The 16561-nt window shown below is 36.6% G+C and overlaps 1 protein-coding gene across 1 annotated transcript in view; it reads right to left on the reverse strand.

Annotated features, from left to right (window-relative positions):
- PKHD1 (PKHD1 ciliary IPT domain containing fibrocystin/polyductin) overlaps nt 1-16561 on the reverse strand; it is a 477573-nt gene that overhangs the window by 37575 nt on the left and 423437 nt on the right. The window contains exon 60 of the mRNA XM_054492265.2: nt 10013-11030. Within this exon, the coding sequence (XP_054348240.2) occupies nt 10013-11030 (1018 nt within the window). The remainder of the gene's footprint in view (nt 1-10012; nt 11031-16561) is intronic.

Consider the following 16561-nt stretch of genomic DNA (forward strand, 5'->3'; position numbering starts at 1 on the left):
TTCCATAGGAAGCAATTTTCTTCTCCCCTGGGAATCCTAGGAAATGCGGGCAGAGTGCAAATATGTGGTCCTAAGAAGCTCTTTAGTCATCTACCAGCTAAGACTCTGGCTTTTTGGCTGGAATCACTCCCTGGGAATTCAGCACACACTAGCCCCATGATCATTTCTTAGTTTGTTTAGCCTGAGTGGCTAGGGCTCTTTTCCTTTTTTAAAGGGAACAATTTAAACCAGATTTTTTAAATCCATGCTATTAATTCTATCCTTCTGTGGGTTCCAGGTTATTAGAAAATGCTAATGTTGTTATCAGATCCTATTTCTCCCCTAACCTTTTCCTTAAATTCTTTCTGATAGGGGCTAGGATGCAGGCAAGCAGTCTGGGTTAAAGAGACTGAAAGACCCCATCAAAGATTCTCACATAAGTACATTGACGTCTTGAGACGAAGGGAGGGAAACCAACTGCCTGAACACCCGCTAAAAGGCCCATTCCTGACACACTTTAAAGTTTATTGTGAGCAAACATGTCTTGTTAAATGTAAATAGCATCTCACTGGAGGTCACAGACTTGCTGCTGCAGCATATCCCAAGGTAATACCACTTTAAGCTCCACATAAACTCTTAAGCAGTTTCTATCCTAAAACCTGACTGTAGGTGGTACAGTTTTTTACGATATGTTATAATAGTGCAATAAATCTGTTAGCTTAAAATCGAATCTCCGTGGCCTTTTAGAGAAATCATCATTAAATGCAGGGTCCTGTTAATGATGCCATCGAAGTGAAATTGTTTAATCTGCTAAGGGGGTGAAAGGTCACCAAATGAATTTTTTATAATACATCAACTTGACACGCAATAGGGAAAACTGTAATAGATAAAAGCAAAGGAAAAGGGCACTGTCTTCTTCTGATAGGTCAATAGCAGCCAAGAGAGTCACTCATCCACTTTCCTTTCATGATGGGGCTCCTTTTGCATTTAATATGGACACCCAATTAATACCTCAGCATCACAGACAACCTCATTTTAGGTGACTTATAGCAATTTCTCCCCCTTCCCTGAAATGAAAGTGATCACAATACATCATAGCATTGTGCGAATTAACGTTAATTGATTCAAGTTACCAAGCAATGATGGGCCACTTATATAATCTAGGCGTTATTGGGTGCTAGAAGGGATGGAGGGAAGATTAGATTCCAGTGTCCGTTGCTGTGACGACGGGAGTCACCTGATGCCTTGTTAGACAGTTGTAAGGTTCTATTGCTGGCCCCAGTGGGGTCGTCAGTAAACTGGAGTGATGTCCAAACATCATTACATGCTGCTCCAATATTAAAGCAAAGGGATTAGCAACTTATTGCAAGCAACCTGGATTTGTCATTGTGCTGTCGTTATCCAATTTCCAACTGCTAATGTGACTATAGCCTGCAGGCAGAAGGACCTACAGCCAAACTTTAAAAAATGGGGGAGAAAAGTTCCCTCCATTCATCCCAGTTTTTACCATTATTTAATAGCTTCCAATACCCAGTTAGGTATGTGAAAGATTTTTTTTCCTGCAATGCTTAAATGCAGGCTAAAGGAGAAAAGTCAAGAAAATACAGAAATTTCCCAATTAAGAGATCACTCCTATTCCTGTCATTATTCTTGCTTTTCGATTTCACCAGATATGAAATGTTTACCCTGTAGAAGACGGAATTATTTCTATTTGCCTGGAAAACTCAGAAAGCAAGTAAGTTTTATTAGTGAAAACTTGCTCTCAACAAGACCTGCTGTGGTGGGGTGAGGTGAAGTTGGGGTGGAAATCAGAGATACTCTCTCTTCAACCTTCTTCTCAAAGCTACTAAGCCGAGTTCCTATAAAAAGCCTCATGTTTTGATTGAATGCTTCATGATGTCCTGAGCATTTTTTATCTCTCTTGTTTTAAATAGGCTAGATAAGGCCAAATATTCTATATGTGCCACAAGGGGACTTGAAATATAAAATGATTTTGGACAATTTTGTACCAAAAGTAAATTCTTTAGTCAATTCTAAAGAATTCTAAAATATATATATTATGTTAATATATATAGGGAAAATACAAATATAATATCAACATATTTCTATATAGTTAACAAATATATGTTAACCCTTCTACTATGTACAAACATTGTTCAAGGCACTGTGAGATATGCAAAGATATAGAACACTGTGATCTCTTCCCCTCAAGAATAACCTTCTATATACTCTGCATGACAAGAATGACTTTTCTGGTTATCCTTCTGAGTTGATAGGTACAATTTTCTTACCTTTCATGGTCCTGATGCTCCCTGTTAAGCCTATCTAGGCTTCCTTAGCAAATAGCCAATTCCTAAGAGGGAAGAAATGTCTTATGATCTGATGGTTTTTTTCTGGCACTGTGGTCTAGTAGTTCCAAGCCTGGCATGTTGTAAGCACCCAGTACATGTTGCTACAGTAACACTTGCCATATCAGTACCCATTATGCATCCCCTCTGTTCTTAGGTCACTAATTGCCTCTGAAAAACTACCACTCATCTTTGCCTTCAACTTCACATTCTGGGGCACTCCTCAAGCACTGTGCTTACTTCTATTCTGTGATACTTCTGATTAAACTCTTGTGATTCCATGGAATTATTCATTTAAAAATGAGATTCCAGTAACCTTAGGTATAACTTGCAGTGGATCAGAAGTATATAAAGACACAGAATAAACACGGTACATCTTCCAACAATTCAGGGAACAAATACACCTCTTAGGAGTTGACTAGCTGTTAAGTAAGCCTAGATGGGTTTAACACGGCATAAGGACAATGAAAGATAAGTAAAATCAATTAGAAGCAAAAATCAGGGGACAAAAACCTAAGTATTTTAATTGGTAAATCATTTAAAACAATATTTTATAATAAATCTAGCATGAGTATTTTATCTAGGAGAATGAAAACTCTGCATTTTTAAAGACCATACACAAAATAATCAAATTTTCCTGTTTAGCCTGGGGAGCTGTAGCAGTCATAAATCTGTCCAGTAAAACAGAAATCACTCAAGGTCTTTCTAATGGAAGAGATTTAATTCAAGATATTGGTTACACAGGAGTTTTAGAATAGTAGAAAAGTAAAACAGGCTACCTTTCACTGTATGTGATATATTGAATGATAATTTATTGTGATTTACAATGTGCTTAGGCACACTAGAGAATATAATCATAAGTTGAAACCTTGACCACCTAATAAATTTTATAAAGATTAAAATTTTATACTCATGTTAATGTTACGAAAAACTGGATTAATGGCAAAGCAGCTTCATAGATAATGATTTATTTGTAATAGATACGGAATGAGTTTTAGTATAACATCTTCTCATTAAATAGTTCAATAAATGTTGTTTTCCACATCCATTAATTTTCAAATCTCTAGATTCTTATAGGGACCATATGATATTTTGAACATAATAGCTGTTCGGTTAACACTGGGAAATAAAAAACATTGACATGTAAGCTTTCAAGAGTCAATTATATTTACCTATGAGTTCACCATGTGTACAAATAATTCTTAAATTAATTGATTTTAAGTTACTGTCATCTGATTTTGGAATTAGAACTTTTCTGGATGTGGATATGTCAACAGCAACAATAGATCACAATTAGCATCCTTTTCACAGAAAAATAGCAGAAAAAATACGAACTGCAGGACAAGAATTAAAGATTTAGTGGTCTGGCACCATTCAGTATAAAAAAAATAGTACCCAAGGGCATCACAGCAAAAACAGGATTGTGAAGTAAATGATAGATTTAATGATGACCATGAATTGTCATAACAAATGTGAACAGTCTACATTATTTCCCACTTAATAAGCCTGAGTATTATGCAATCTTTGTCTTTTTTTTAACATTTAAGAGTTGAAGACTTTTAAAAATGCTTGTTATTAACGGAACAATTTTTAATTGTACGGAAAACTGGCTTATGTAGAACATCTCACTTTCCCACAAAGCCACACATATGAAATAAGATTACAATAATTTTGCCATTGAACCAATTAAACAAAGTAGTGCATTTGTGCTGTAGTGAAAAGAAGAAATGATGTAAAAACACTCTTTAATGGCAAAGTTGTGGGTTTTGTCATGGGGAAGAAAAGAGACAAGCTGGTAATATAGGAATCTCTTCTAGGATGAACATTCCGCCAGTCTGGAAAAGAACATACTTCCTTGCTGATAGAAAGATTCTACTCTTTCATGCTCCAAACAGCTGTCTTCTAGAAAGCAGGTGCACAGGCAAGACAGGGATACCCTCTCTCACCACTCCTATTCAACATAGTGTTGGAAGTGCTGGCCAGGGCAATTAGGCAGGAGAAGAAAATAAAGGGTAGTCAATTAGGAAAAAAGGAAGTCAAATTGTCCCTGTTTGCAGATGACATGATTGTATATCTAGAAAACCCCATTGTCTCAGCCCAAAATCTCCTTAAGCTGATAAGCAACTTCAGCAAAGTCTCAGGATACAAAATCAACGTACAAAAATCACAAGCATTCTTACACACCAACAACAGACCAACAGAGAGCCAAATCATGAGTGAACTCCCATTCACAATTGCTTCAAAGAGAATAAAATACCTAGGAATCCAACTTACAAGGGACGTGAAGGACCTCTTCAAGGAGAATTACAAACCACTGCTCAATGAAATAAAAGAGGATACAAACAAATGGAAGAACATTCCATGCTCATGGGTAGGAAGAATCAATATCGTGAAAATGGCCATACTGCCCAAGGTAATTTATAGATTCAATGCCATCCCCATCAAGCTACCAATGACTTTCTTCACAGAATTGGAAAAAACTACTTCAAAGTTCATACGGAACCAAAAAATAGCCCGCATCGCCAAGTCAATCCTAAGCCAAAAGAACAAAGCTGGAGGCATCACGCTACCTGACTTCAAACTATACTACAAGGCTACAGTAACTAAAACAGCATGGTACTGGTATCAAAACAGAGATATAGATCAATGGAACAGAACAGAGCCCTCAGAAATAACGCCGCATATCTACAACCATCTGATCTTTGACAAACCTGAGAAAAACAAGCAATGGGGAAAGGATTCCCTATTTAATCAATGGTGCTGGGAAAACTGGCTAGCCATATGGAGAAAGCTGAAACTGGATTCCTTCCTTACACCTTATACAAAAATTAATTCAAGATGGATTAAAGACTTAAACATTAGACCTAAAACCATAAAAACCCTAAAAGAAAACCTAGGTATTACCATTCAGGACATAGGCATCGGCAAGGACTTCATGTCTAAAACACCAAAAGCAATGGCAACAAAAGCCAAAATTGACAAATGGGATCTAATTAAACTAAAGAGCTTCTGCACAGCAAAAGAAACTACCATCAGAGTGAACAGGCAACCTACAAAATGGGAGAACATTTTTGCAACCTATTCATCCGAGAAAGGGCTAACATCCAGAATCTACAATGAACTCAAACAAATTTACAAGAAAAAAATAAACAACCCCATCAAAAAGTGGGCGAAGGACATGAACAGACACTTCTCAAAAGAAGACATTTATGCAGCCAAAAGACACATGAAAAAATGCTCACCATCACTGGCCATCAGAGAAATGCAAATCAAAACCACAGTGAGATACCATCTCACACCAGTTAGAATGGCAATCATTAAAAAGTCAGGAAATAACAGGTGCTGGAGAGGATGTGGAGAAAAAGGAACGCTTTTACACTGTTGGTGGGACTGTAAACTAGTTCAACCATTGTGGAAGTCAGTGTGGCGATTCCTCAGGGATCTAGAACTAGAAATACCATTTGACCCAGCCATCCCATTACTGGGTATATACCCAAAGGACTATAAATCATGCTGCTATAAAGACACATGCACACGTATGTTGATTGTGGCACTATTCACAATAGCAAAGACTTGGAACCAAGCCAAATGTCCAACAATGATAGACTGGATTAAGAAAATGTGGCTCATATACACCATGGAATACTATGCAGCCATAAAATGGATGAGTTCATGTCCTTTGTAGGGACATGGATGAAATTGGAAATCATCATTCTCAGTAAACTACTGCAAGGACAAAAAACCAAACACCGCATGTTCTCACTCATAGGTGGGAACTGAACAATGAGAACACATGGACACAGGAAGGGGAACATCACACTCTGGGGACTGTTGTGGGGTTGGGGGAGAGGGGAGGGATAGCATTAGGAGATATACCTAATGCTAAATGATGAGTTAATGGGTGCAGCACACCAGCATGACACATGTATACATATGCAACTAACCCTCACATTGTGCACATGTACCCCAAAACTTAAAGTACAATAATAATAAAATTTAAAAACAAAGAATGGGGGTGGTAACCTCCAGACACACATACACAAAAAAAAAAAAAAAAAAAAAATAGAAAGCAGGTGCCCAGGATACATAAAGAGGAGAAGATGCAGAAAAGAAAATGTTAAAGGTGACTGAATGCCAAAAGACTTGTATAATTTATTGGCTTTCCTGGTTTTCTTCTCTATTCCAAAGCAACCTCATAGGGTGCTCCTTAAGCAGAATAGGGGGACTTAAAAAGCTACTAATATGATAAGTATATACACATTGCACACACCCAGACACACACTCCCACAGTGTCATGCTCACACTCATGGTAACTGTTTTCATAGCCCAAAATTCATGGCAATGTCACAAACAAAGAGCTTTATGTGATATGGCATATTACTTTCTATGGCTGTATAACAAATTACCACAGTCAGTGGCTTACAGTAACACAAATGTGTTATCTCCAGGGAGTGGGCCAGGAGTCCAGACAGGCTTGGCTGGGTTTACTGAAGAGTTCACTTCCAAACAGATTGTTGGAAGAATGCATTTCCTATGACTACAGAACTGAGGTCCCTGCAAAACCACAATGAGATACTATCTCATGCCAGTCAGAAAGGCAATTATTAAAAAGTCAGGAAACAACAGATGCTGGTGAGCCTGTGGAGAAATACGAACGCTTTTACACTGTTGGTGGGAGTGTAAATTAGTTCAACCATTGTGGAAGACAGTGTGGCGATTCCTCAAGAATCTAGAACAAGAAATACCATTTGACTCAGCAATCCCACTACTGGGGATATACCCAAAGGATTATAAATCATTCTACTACAAAGACACACGCACACATACGTTTATTGCAGCACTATTCACAATAGCAAAGACTTGGAACCAACCCAAATGCCCATCAATGATAGACTGGATAAAGAAAATGTGGCACATATATACCATGGAATACTATGCAGTCATAAAAAAGAATCAGTTCATGTCCTTTGCAGGGACATGGACAAAGCTGGAAACCATCATTCTCAGCAAACTAACACAGGAACAGAAAACCAAACACCGCATGTTCTCACTCATAAGTGGGAGTTGAATAATGACAATACATGGCCACAGTGAGGGGAACATCACACACCTGGGCCTGTTGAGGGGTGGGGAGCAAGGGAATGGAGAGCATTGAGACAAATACCTAACGCATGTGGGGCTGAAAACGTAGATGGCGGGTTGATAGGTGCAGCAAACCACCATGCCACATGCAAGAAGACAACAAATGACAACAGAGGTCAACAAAGTTTTGGAAGTTGGAAAACATGGTGATGGAAACTTAGCTAAGCAGAGGATGCTTGAATCCAGATGCCTCTAGAGGAGAAGAAAGACCAGAAGAGGCGAGTTCACTGTGTATTATTTACTTTAAAAGTAGATGGCTACTCCGTTTCTTCCCACAAAACAGAGTTGGTAGCTTGTAGCTTTTCTTTCTTTTTTTTTTTTTTTTTTTGAGACAGTATCTGACTCTGTCACCCACGCTGGTGTGTAGTGGCACAATCTCAGCTCATTGCAACCTCCCTCTCCCAGGCTAAAACAATCCTCCCACCTCAGCCTTCCAAGTAGCTGGGACTACAGGCATGCACCATCACATCCCGCTAATTGTTGTGTTTTTGTACAGATGGGGTTTCACCATGTTGCCCAGGCCGGTCTCAAACTCCTGGGCTCAAGCTATCCACCTACCTCCACCTCCCAAAGTGCTGAGATTACAGGTGTGAGCCATCACACCTGGCCCAAAGTTGGTAGCTTTTGAAAGTAGCTAGTACTCTCTTAGAAAAATGTGTCCAATATGGCCTGAATTTGTTGAAATGCATTAAATTAACAAGAGCAAACCACTGGAGAACATCCTTGGTACTTTTCCATGAAAGAACTGCATTCTTAGACTCATTTCTGCTGGCTTAAGGTCAGTTCATTGGCTCGTCAATAGCTCTCCAGTGAGTTCAATGGAAGACCCAACTGACTGTGATCAACGCTGAAAGAAACAAGGCTGGCTCTGGAGACTGTGTCAGGCTTTAGGGTTTTGTTTTGTTTTGGTTTGGCTTTTTACCATACTATGCAACACTGAGAAACATGAGAAACCTTGCTAATTCTCATTGAATGCCATAGGATATGGCATTTCTCATTCGGGAGAGATTTGTTCAGATATACTTAAGAAGCAGCCCTTCCTTATCTTCAGAAGATTTACTCTTTGCCTTATGTCTAGAAAGTGTCTTTTAAAATACTAAAGAAAAAGAGAGAGCTAGGGGGATAGAACACATTCCAACACAAAATCAATGCTATATTATACACTTTCAACTGTTTCTTATTAAATCAGAAATAACTGAGTCAAAAGTAAAAAAACATGATGGCTATGACAAATGCTGAGTGATAAATAAAAGTGATCTTTTCTCTGAAGCTGTTTCACTTCCTCATGATAGAATGGCATGCCCCACATATATGTGTGTATATACCTAAACTTGTGCTGGATCCACTCTCTGCTGGTTTTCCTCTGATGTACCTCTATTGCTTCTACTCATTGACTTTTCTCTGTTTCTAGTTAAATGCAAAATATTAACTGAGTCTTCTTTTATATATAATATAAAATCAGTCATTTTGGAATTATGACCTATTAGAAAGCTCAGAACTGTAAAATCTAAATAAAATTAAGCAATAAACTGACTTTCTCGCTAGACAAAAATTATTCATGTATGTATACTTATAATATACTTACAAGAACTCAGTGGGATCTAAATAAAATTGGGCTAAAGAAAAGATATTTAAATGTAAGCTAAGATGCATCAGCATCATTTCTTTAAGCATTCTAATTCTCATACCACCATACATAATATTATAATAATGTACTAACATAGTGAAGGTTTGGTAGTTGACAAAAATATCCAAAACTGAATAAATTTTGAATAATAATAAGCTATGAGTACCTTTTAATTTTAAGTTAACAATTCCCAAAGGCCTTAAATCAACCAGATCCATAAAAATTTGCTTGCATTTTTTCTCATCTTCTCTATACATCAATGTATAGCAGGAAAGAGGAACATCTATCTCTATTATAAACACAAAAATACTAGCTAAACTTTCACTTGGATATGTTGCTCTGTGTACAAAAAGACAATCAATGTATTAGCTGAATATTTCTCCAGTGTGAGGACGTGGTTTTCTTTTTAGTTTTGCTTTTTACTTAAGTTCTACCGAATTCCACATCCATTGGAGATGGTTGTATAGAAGTAATCACTACCCATTAAATACTAATAGCTTATTAGCACTATCACAAATAAAATGATACAGTAGTAGCAACAGAATAACATCTATTTCACTTTACCAACCTTAGAACCTAGCCCATTGCTTAAATTCACTAAGTAAATAAACAAACGATCAAATGAACTAAAGTTGCTTCAAAAAAAATCTCTTCCTACATGCTTTTCACCTTAGGAATCAAAATATAATATTTTCTACCACCTTGGAAATAGAATAATCATGAAAAACATGAATTTAATACAGAATCTAAAAACTAAGAATTTAAGTCTTTAAATGACTCTTTGAATTTTTATTCTTATCTTAAAAAAGCAGACGAGTTATATGATTCAGTGTAAGTAGATTGACATTTGCAACATATGTCAATATGGACCTAAAAAATCAGCCCTCATTTGGATGTGAATATAATTGGTACTTACCCATAGCCAATGACTCCCTTTGACTGAGTAACTAGTAAGGCCCCAATAGTCATATTCAGAACATTCTCTAGTACCCCAGTCTGTTGAGCAGTGATGACTTGATGAGCCAAATTCTGTAATTTGTTACTTGATAAGGATGAAATCGTTCCAGTGCTCCTTACTGTTGGCGAATCACCAATTTCAATGACAATCACTTTTGAGATAGTTTCCACAGTCGTTGGGGGTGAAGCCCTATATGAGTTCATTTCCATCATGAGAGGCCTACGTTGACCAACTCTTCTATAATGACTAGTGCAAGTCACAGTAGGGCAATTGCGCTTTCTTTTTGCTCTATTGTCAGCAATGGCCTTTAAGGTCTCTTCATGGCCAGGCATCTCATGAATAAACCTGATTTGGTTTCGGCCAATCTGTAAGAAGTTAGTTAGTCTTTCGAGTATTACTATTTCCCAGCCTTTTTCTAAGACTGAAACCATCACAGTGAGGGCCAAGTGAATGGAAACACCTGAGCGTATTTCAATGGGCTCCTCTCCTTGTAGGACAACATACAAGAGGTTATCCATGATGTTGAAATAGTTGGCACCAATAGATTCATTCAGCAATAAGGAAGCCGACTGAACCAGAGTGGGTGGAATAAAACTTTCCCCTAAGAAAACGTGGGGGCTCTGGAGCTCATGGTAGAATACAGCCAAGAGAAGCTTGGAGGTACTTTTGTTCCCCAATAGAAAAAAGCGCAAAACTTGAGGAGTTTGATCCATGAAGCAGACCTTGTTAATTTGCCTGGTGGGTAAGATAGAATAGAAAGTAGACACCGACCCAGAAGTAGAACAGGGAATATTGGCATTCACACTGCTAAAGACATCAACAAAACCACTAGTCACAGATACAACTGGATATAACTTCTGGATTGCCCAAATGGCATCAGTGCTATCAAGAATTAGGACCACTTGGTCAGTCTGTTTGCAGATGAATCCTTGCATCAGAAATCGGTATGTACATTTCTGTTCTTCTCTAAATGTACCTACAAAAGAAAAAAGCAAAACAAGCGATATATGAATTACAATCTGTCAATGATTATTTGTAATCCATCAGTCTTGCTATCATCTATAACTGGATAAAATATTTATTAAACATCTAATTGTGCCAGACACTGAGAGTGTAAGGAAGATTGGGGCAAAATATTTTTAAAAAATTAAATAATAGTTCTTTAATATATTTTAAAAGTATATGTTACATAATATGTTATTTAAAGTTAATAATGGAGATAATAACTGAGAAAAGGAGTTGAAGAAGTAAAAGAATCAAGACAATGAAATAATCATTAAGGGCCCTTGAGAGAAAAACAAGATAAACTGTTTTTTACTACTCTCACACACTCCATAAAACACATAATACCTCACCTCTGGTCACCAAAATGTGTAGGCATTTCTCCACACCAACAACCAGTTCTCCAGTGGATACAAACTGGGTGTCACATAATTTAACCAAATTCTGATACTAAACAAAGTTAGTGCAGACTCCACAAGGTAAGGGCTCAGTCTTACAAGCATGCCCCTATTTCAGATGCCAATTGCAAGTCCTAGGCTGTGACCTGTGCTTCTGAACAACTGGCTATAAATCAGGGCTCTCACGGCTCCATCCTTGAATTCAATTAACTTGCTAGAGAGGCTTACAAAACTCAGGGAAACATTTACTTATGTTTTTTCATTTATTATAAAGGATATTACAAAAGATGCAGATGAACAGTCAGATGGAAGAGACGCATAGGACAAGGCATGTGAGAAGGGGCATGGAGCTTCCATGCCCTCTGCACGTGCCACCCTCAAGACACTTCCATGTGTTCAGTCACCTGAAAGCTCTCCCAGTCCTGTCCTTTCAGGCTTTCATGGAGGCTCCATTATGTAGGTGTGATTGACTAAGTTATTGGTTGTTGGTGATCGACTCAACCTTCAGACCCTCTCCCTTCCCCTGAGATGGGGATGGTGAGGAGATGAGGCTTGATGTTCCAACCCTCTAGTCACATGGTTGGTTCCCCTGGCAATCAGCCCCCATCCTGAGGCTATCCAGTAGTTGAGGCATCAGCTCATTAGAAAAAAAAGACATTCCTATCACCCAGGAAATTCCGAGGGATTTAAGAACTGTGTATCCGATGTTTCTATCACTTAGGGAATTACAAATGTCTTAGGGTTTCTGTGTCAGCAACCAGAGTCAAAGATCAAATATTCGAACAAAAGAGTCTCCTAGCACTACTGATTTTAGTAGCTCTGCCTCAGGAACCAGAAATATAGATATAGATATAGATATAGATATATAGATACAGATACAGATTTAGATAGATATAGAAAGAATCTCACAATATCATAGCTCCATAATAGAAATAGGGTACAAGAGAAGGGGTAGTAACGTCCAAGCGAATGGGAGAAAAGGCAGATGGAGGGGAATGGTGGAACAGAGAAATTATGAAGGCATATTAAAATTGAAGAGGTGTGTCTGACCAGATTGTGAAAGAGTTTGGATGTCAAACTATATAATTTTCTCATACTCTATTTTTCCCTAAACATAAAAAGTAAAGAAATACAAGAAGAGGGAAAGAAGAAAGTAGTAACTTGGGAAGTTGTTGATATTAAAGAGTTCAAGTTGAGGATGGTGAGGGTTAATAAAACATTTAAAGGAACAGCGTTATTCATTATTCCCACCATTCTTAATACCTCCTATATGAACCTAGAATAGTTCTTGTTTTGAATCCACAGGGATATTTTATCTTTCAATAAAGAATTTCTTTGATTTAAAATTTATATTCACAAAATCATTCTGTACTGTCTTCTAGATTTTTAAAATTTGCCTTAGTGTAAGTTCATAAAAGTAGCCTAAGAAATGGAACAAAAAATCAAATTATTTTTAATGTAAGAAATACTAGATTTGCATATAATATAGTCTTTCCTATATTCTTCCATCCATATGATAGAATTATAAATCTGTGCTAAACCTGTCCATGGTGTTAATAAATTTAACTACCAAAATGTTGGTTCAGAAGTAGGGCACATGGTTTACTTTTTATTCAACAATAACAGCAAAAACAGGGATGATTAAAAGTAACAAGGAAAATTATAAAATATTTAAAACAATAATAATTATACTTTTACTATATTAAAATTTGGGGAATGAAGTTAAAACAGTACTTTTATGGGAAAATTTATAGTGTTAAATGCTCATATAAGCAAAGAAGAATTATCTAAAAGCAATGTCCTATGGTACTTCTCATCTAAGAGATATAATGTCTTAAAGTGACCTCTAGAGATGTACGGTTCTGTCAGAATTATAAATAAATAACTAAACTAAAACAATCACTTCCTTTGTTGATGATTCTCAATCATTCTCTGCTACCATCTAACTGTATGTAATTTGATAAATCACATGACATTAGTAGGCATCAGTGTTCTTAAGGGTTATCCTTCAGGCCAGGGACAATATCTTATCTCTAAATCACCACAAGGGTCAACATTCTACCTCAAGCACAGTAGATGCTTTTAACATATATTAGCTGATTGATATGTAATGTTCTTTTCAAAATTCCTATTCTTCAAATCACTTTATGTGTTCTTGTCAGGTGTCTAATTATAAGACTCTTACTCTACAGTACAAATATATTTTAAGTCAACTCAGCATAACAATAATTGAGTATATCACAAAAATTTATTGTATAATCCTCTAAATTGATTCTTAATATATGTTAGGCAATATTGTAATACATCTATTTCACATGTATCCATACGATTGAAATTATGGCTGACTATACTTTCATAAATTTTCTTCTGCTATTGTATCACATAGTTGATTTGTCTACAACAGGTTCTGTTGTAATAAAGCATTTTGGGAACAATTCATTTATTCATTAAGTAAATACACATGGGGGAAAATAAGTTTTTCTTTCATACCTCCATTCCTTATGACAGGTAACTTCCAAAGCCAAAATAATAAAAAATGGCCTTTTAAAATGTAATTTACATTTTTTGGGAGTAATAAGGTACAGGAGTTATACTAGTAGGATGCATACCTTCAAAGAGGCCCATTATTACTTATTTATTTATTTTTACATATTCCACCCAGAAGCCAATCTGTCATAAAGGCTGGTCACCCAAGCCATTTCTGCCCCAAGGATCCAAAGTTCCCCGTTCCACTATTCAGTCATGACACTGGATGAAAAAGAATATGACAAACTACCTAGGTAGAAGGCAGGAGCTTGAGAGGGCGAGAAGGAGACAGAAGAAGAGAAGGGTTTGAATTGTGCAGGGTTGAAGCCCGAGAGAGCACAATCTCTGCTGAAAGTGTGTGATGCAGAGCCCTTGCACACCCTGGAGAGTTTAGCTCAGGCCCAGTCCATGAGGAAACTCAGAAATAAGATGATAGAGAATGAAAAGTCACAAATCTTTATGACCCATTGGAATTTTGTATGAATTTAATTACAAACACTAGATTGTGGTAAGGAATTGAATAAACATTTATTTGGATTCCTTGTGCATGCAGTAAGATTTTGTTACTACGGCTCCTCCCTCTAGTTGCCATATTGTTATTATTAAGCACTGTGCTAAAACTAGAGATCAAATGCCAGGCTTCTCAACTATGTGTTAGTTATTTGCTTGTTTAAACTTAGCCAATTACCTTCCTGATTGCAAAGGAACTAGTGCAGTGCCAATTACATGCATTATTTTTATTCCTATTTTCTCCTATTTTTATGTTTTAAACCTCTGTGTATGAATACCTTGCTATGAAAGGACCGCATGGATTTTGATTTCTCATATCTGGTTGGAGATTTACCCCTATGACCTTCACAAAGTTAATAATTAGTATCTTCTTATTTAAATAAACAGTTTCATCAAACATTAGTTATTATAAAATATTCTCCTCATTCTTTCCTTTCTACACTCCCCAAAAATGAAAAATATACTCATTTTGATTCAAGATAAGAATAAAGAATGTTTAAATTACTTCTTTGGTTCAGATCTTCTTGACAAAACATACAACAAACAAGATATCTTTTCTCCAGAATATACTCTTTACAATTTTTTCTACCCTAGGAAAAATACTGTACAAAAAAATCTGTAATAAATAACAAATTAGTTTTATTTTTAGGCTATATAGTCTTGTGACAGATATACTTTTTCTAGCCCAATGTTTCTTAGAAGTCAGAGCTGAGGTTTCTTTGTTAGTAATATGAGAATGATGATTGGGATGTGACTGCCCAAACTCTTTATAGAGATAAAGCTATATAGAAGTAGCTTTACCCACTGAGAGGAAAAATGATTTGTATATCAGATATATTATTGTGGATAAGTAGAAAATTTTCCTTTTATAAAGAAAGTTAAAACAGACCCCAAAAAAACCCACAAATTAAATAATCCCACCAAACAATTAGTCATCTCTGATAGTACAAGCCTATTTCAGCAAGAATTTTTACGTTAGAGTTTGGACAATAAGGATTCTGTACAAATGAAATCCCTTACATGAGCTGAAAAGTAGGTTCTTTTACCTTTAATGTTATTGGAATAAACCAGTCTAACACTTAACAATGAAATTGTGAGAAGCAGCTAATGCATAGATGTAATGATTCAGAGTCTCTTAAAATGTACATTTCAAAAAGGTAGATTGTTGTGTTTAGATGCAAGCTGAGGTGCTGTAGATAAGACAGAACTCATAAAAAGTGAGAGACTAATGTTGGAGGGAGTGGATGACTGAACAGTAAGCTCTCTGAGAGGCTAAGGAAGAACAGGGTCCACAGCCTTCTTAAAAGATGGGATTGGATAGGTTGAAAGACTTCATCTCCCGTGAAGCAGGAAGGAGGGCAGAGAGTGTAAGTGCAGGTGGAGGTGGGTGGGAGATTGAAGGCACTCCATCTGCTGGGAGGTGTGAGGCAAGCACAGTTATCAACAGGAAGTCAAGTATGACGGTGAGTATTGGGGGCTAAGATGAGGTGCAGGAAAGATGGGTCAAATGTTTGTGGACTGAGAAGATGGTATAAAACAGTCATTGTGAAAGAGGTGCAAACTCAGCCTTTCTGTTAATTTAGTGCTTATACAATGTGAGGGAATCATTCTATAAAAGTAGGTACAAAGTTATGAATTCAAAATTTGGAGTGGGAATGAATTATTTAAAATGAGAAAAAAAATCACAACAAAATTATGTTTTAAAAACCTCGTAAGTACCACAAACATGATAAAATCTAGGGAAAGGTAATACGTATACTACCCAGCTTACCTCTGTATCATCCTTCCTATATTTTATTGTAACTGTTGTATTGCTTCTTCATATAACAACAATGTTGTAATATTTTTTATAGAGAAGATAGAAAGATAATTTAGTTTTTTCTATAGCTTGGATGATTGACGTTTGTTTTCCATAATTTCATTGGTAGTTTAGAAGAATTTCTTTCAGCTTCGCAACTCATTGTTGGTATGTGTAAATGTTTAGAATTTTTGTCAAATGTGGGAAGTCTCTTAGAAAGGTTTTCTCATGTATGAGCTATAATACTTGAATAAATGTTCACAGAGTAGCTTT

The sequence above is a fragment of the Pongo pygmaeus genome, chromosome 5, assembly GCF_028885625.2.
Source record: "Pongo pygmaeus isolate AG05252 chromosome 5, NHGRI_mPonPyg2-v2.0_pri, whole genome shotgun sequence".
Classification (NCBI taxonomy): domain Eukaryota; kingdom Metazoa; phylum Chordata; class Mammalia; order Primates; family Hominidae; genus Pongo; species Pongo pygmaeus.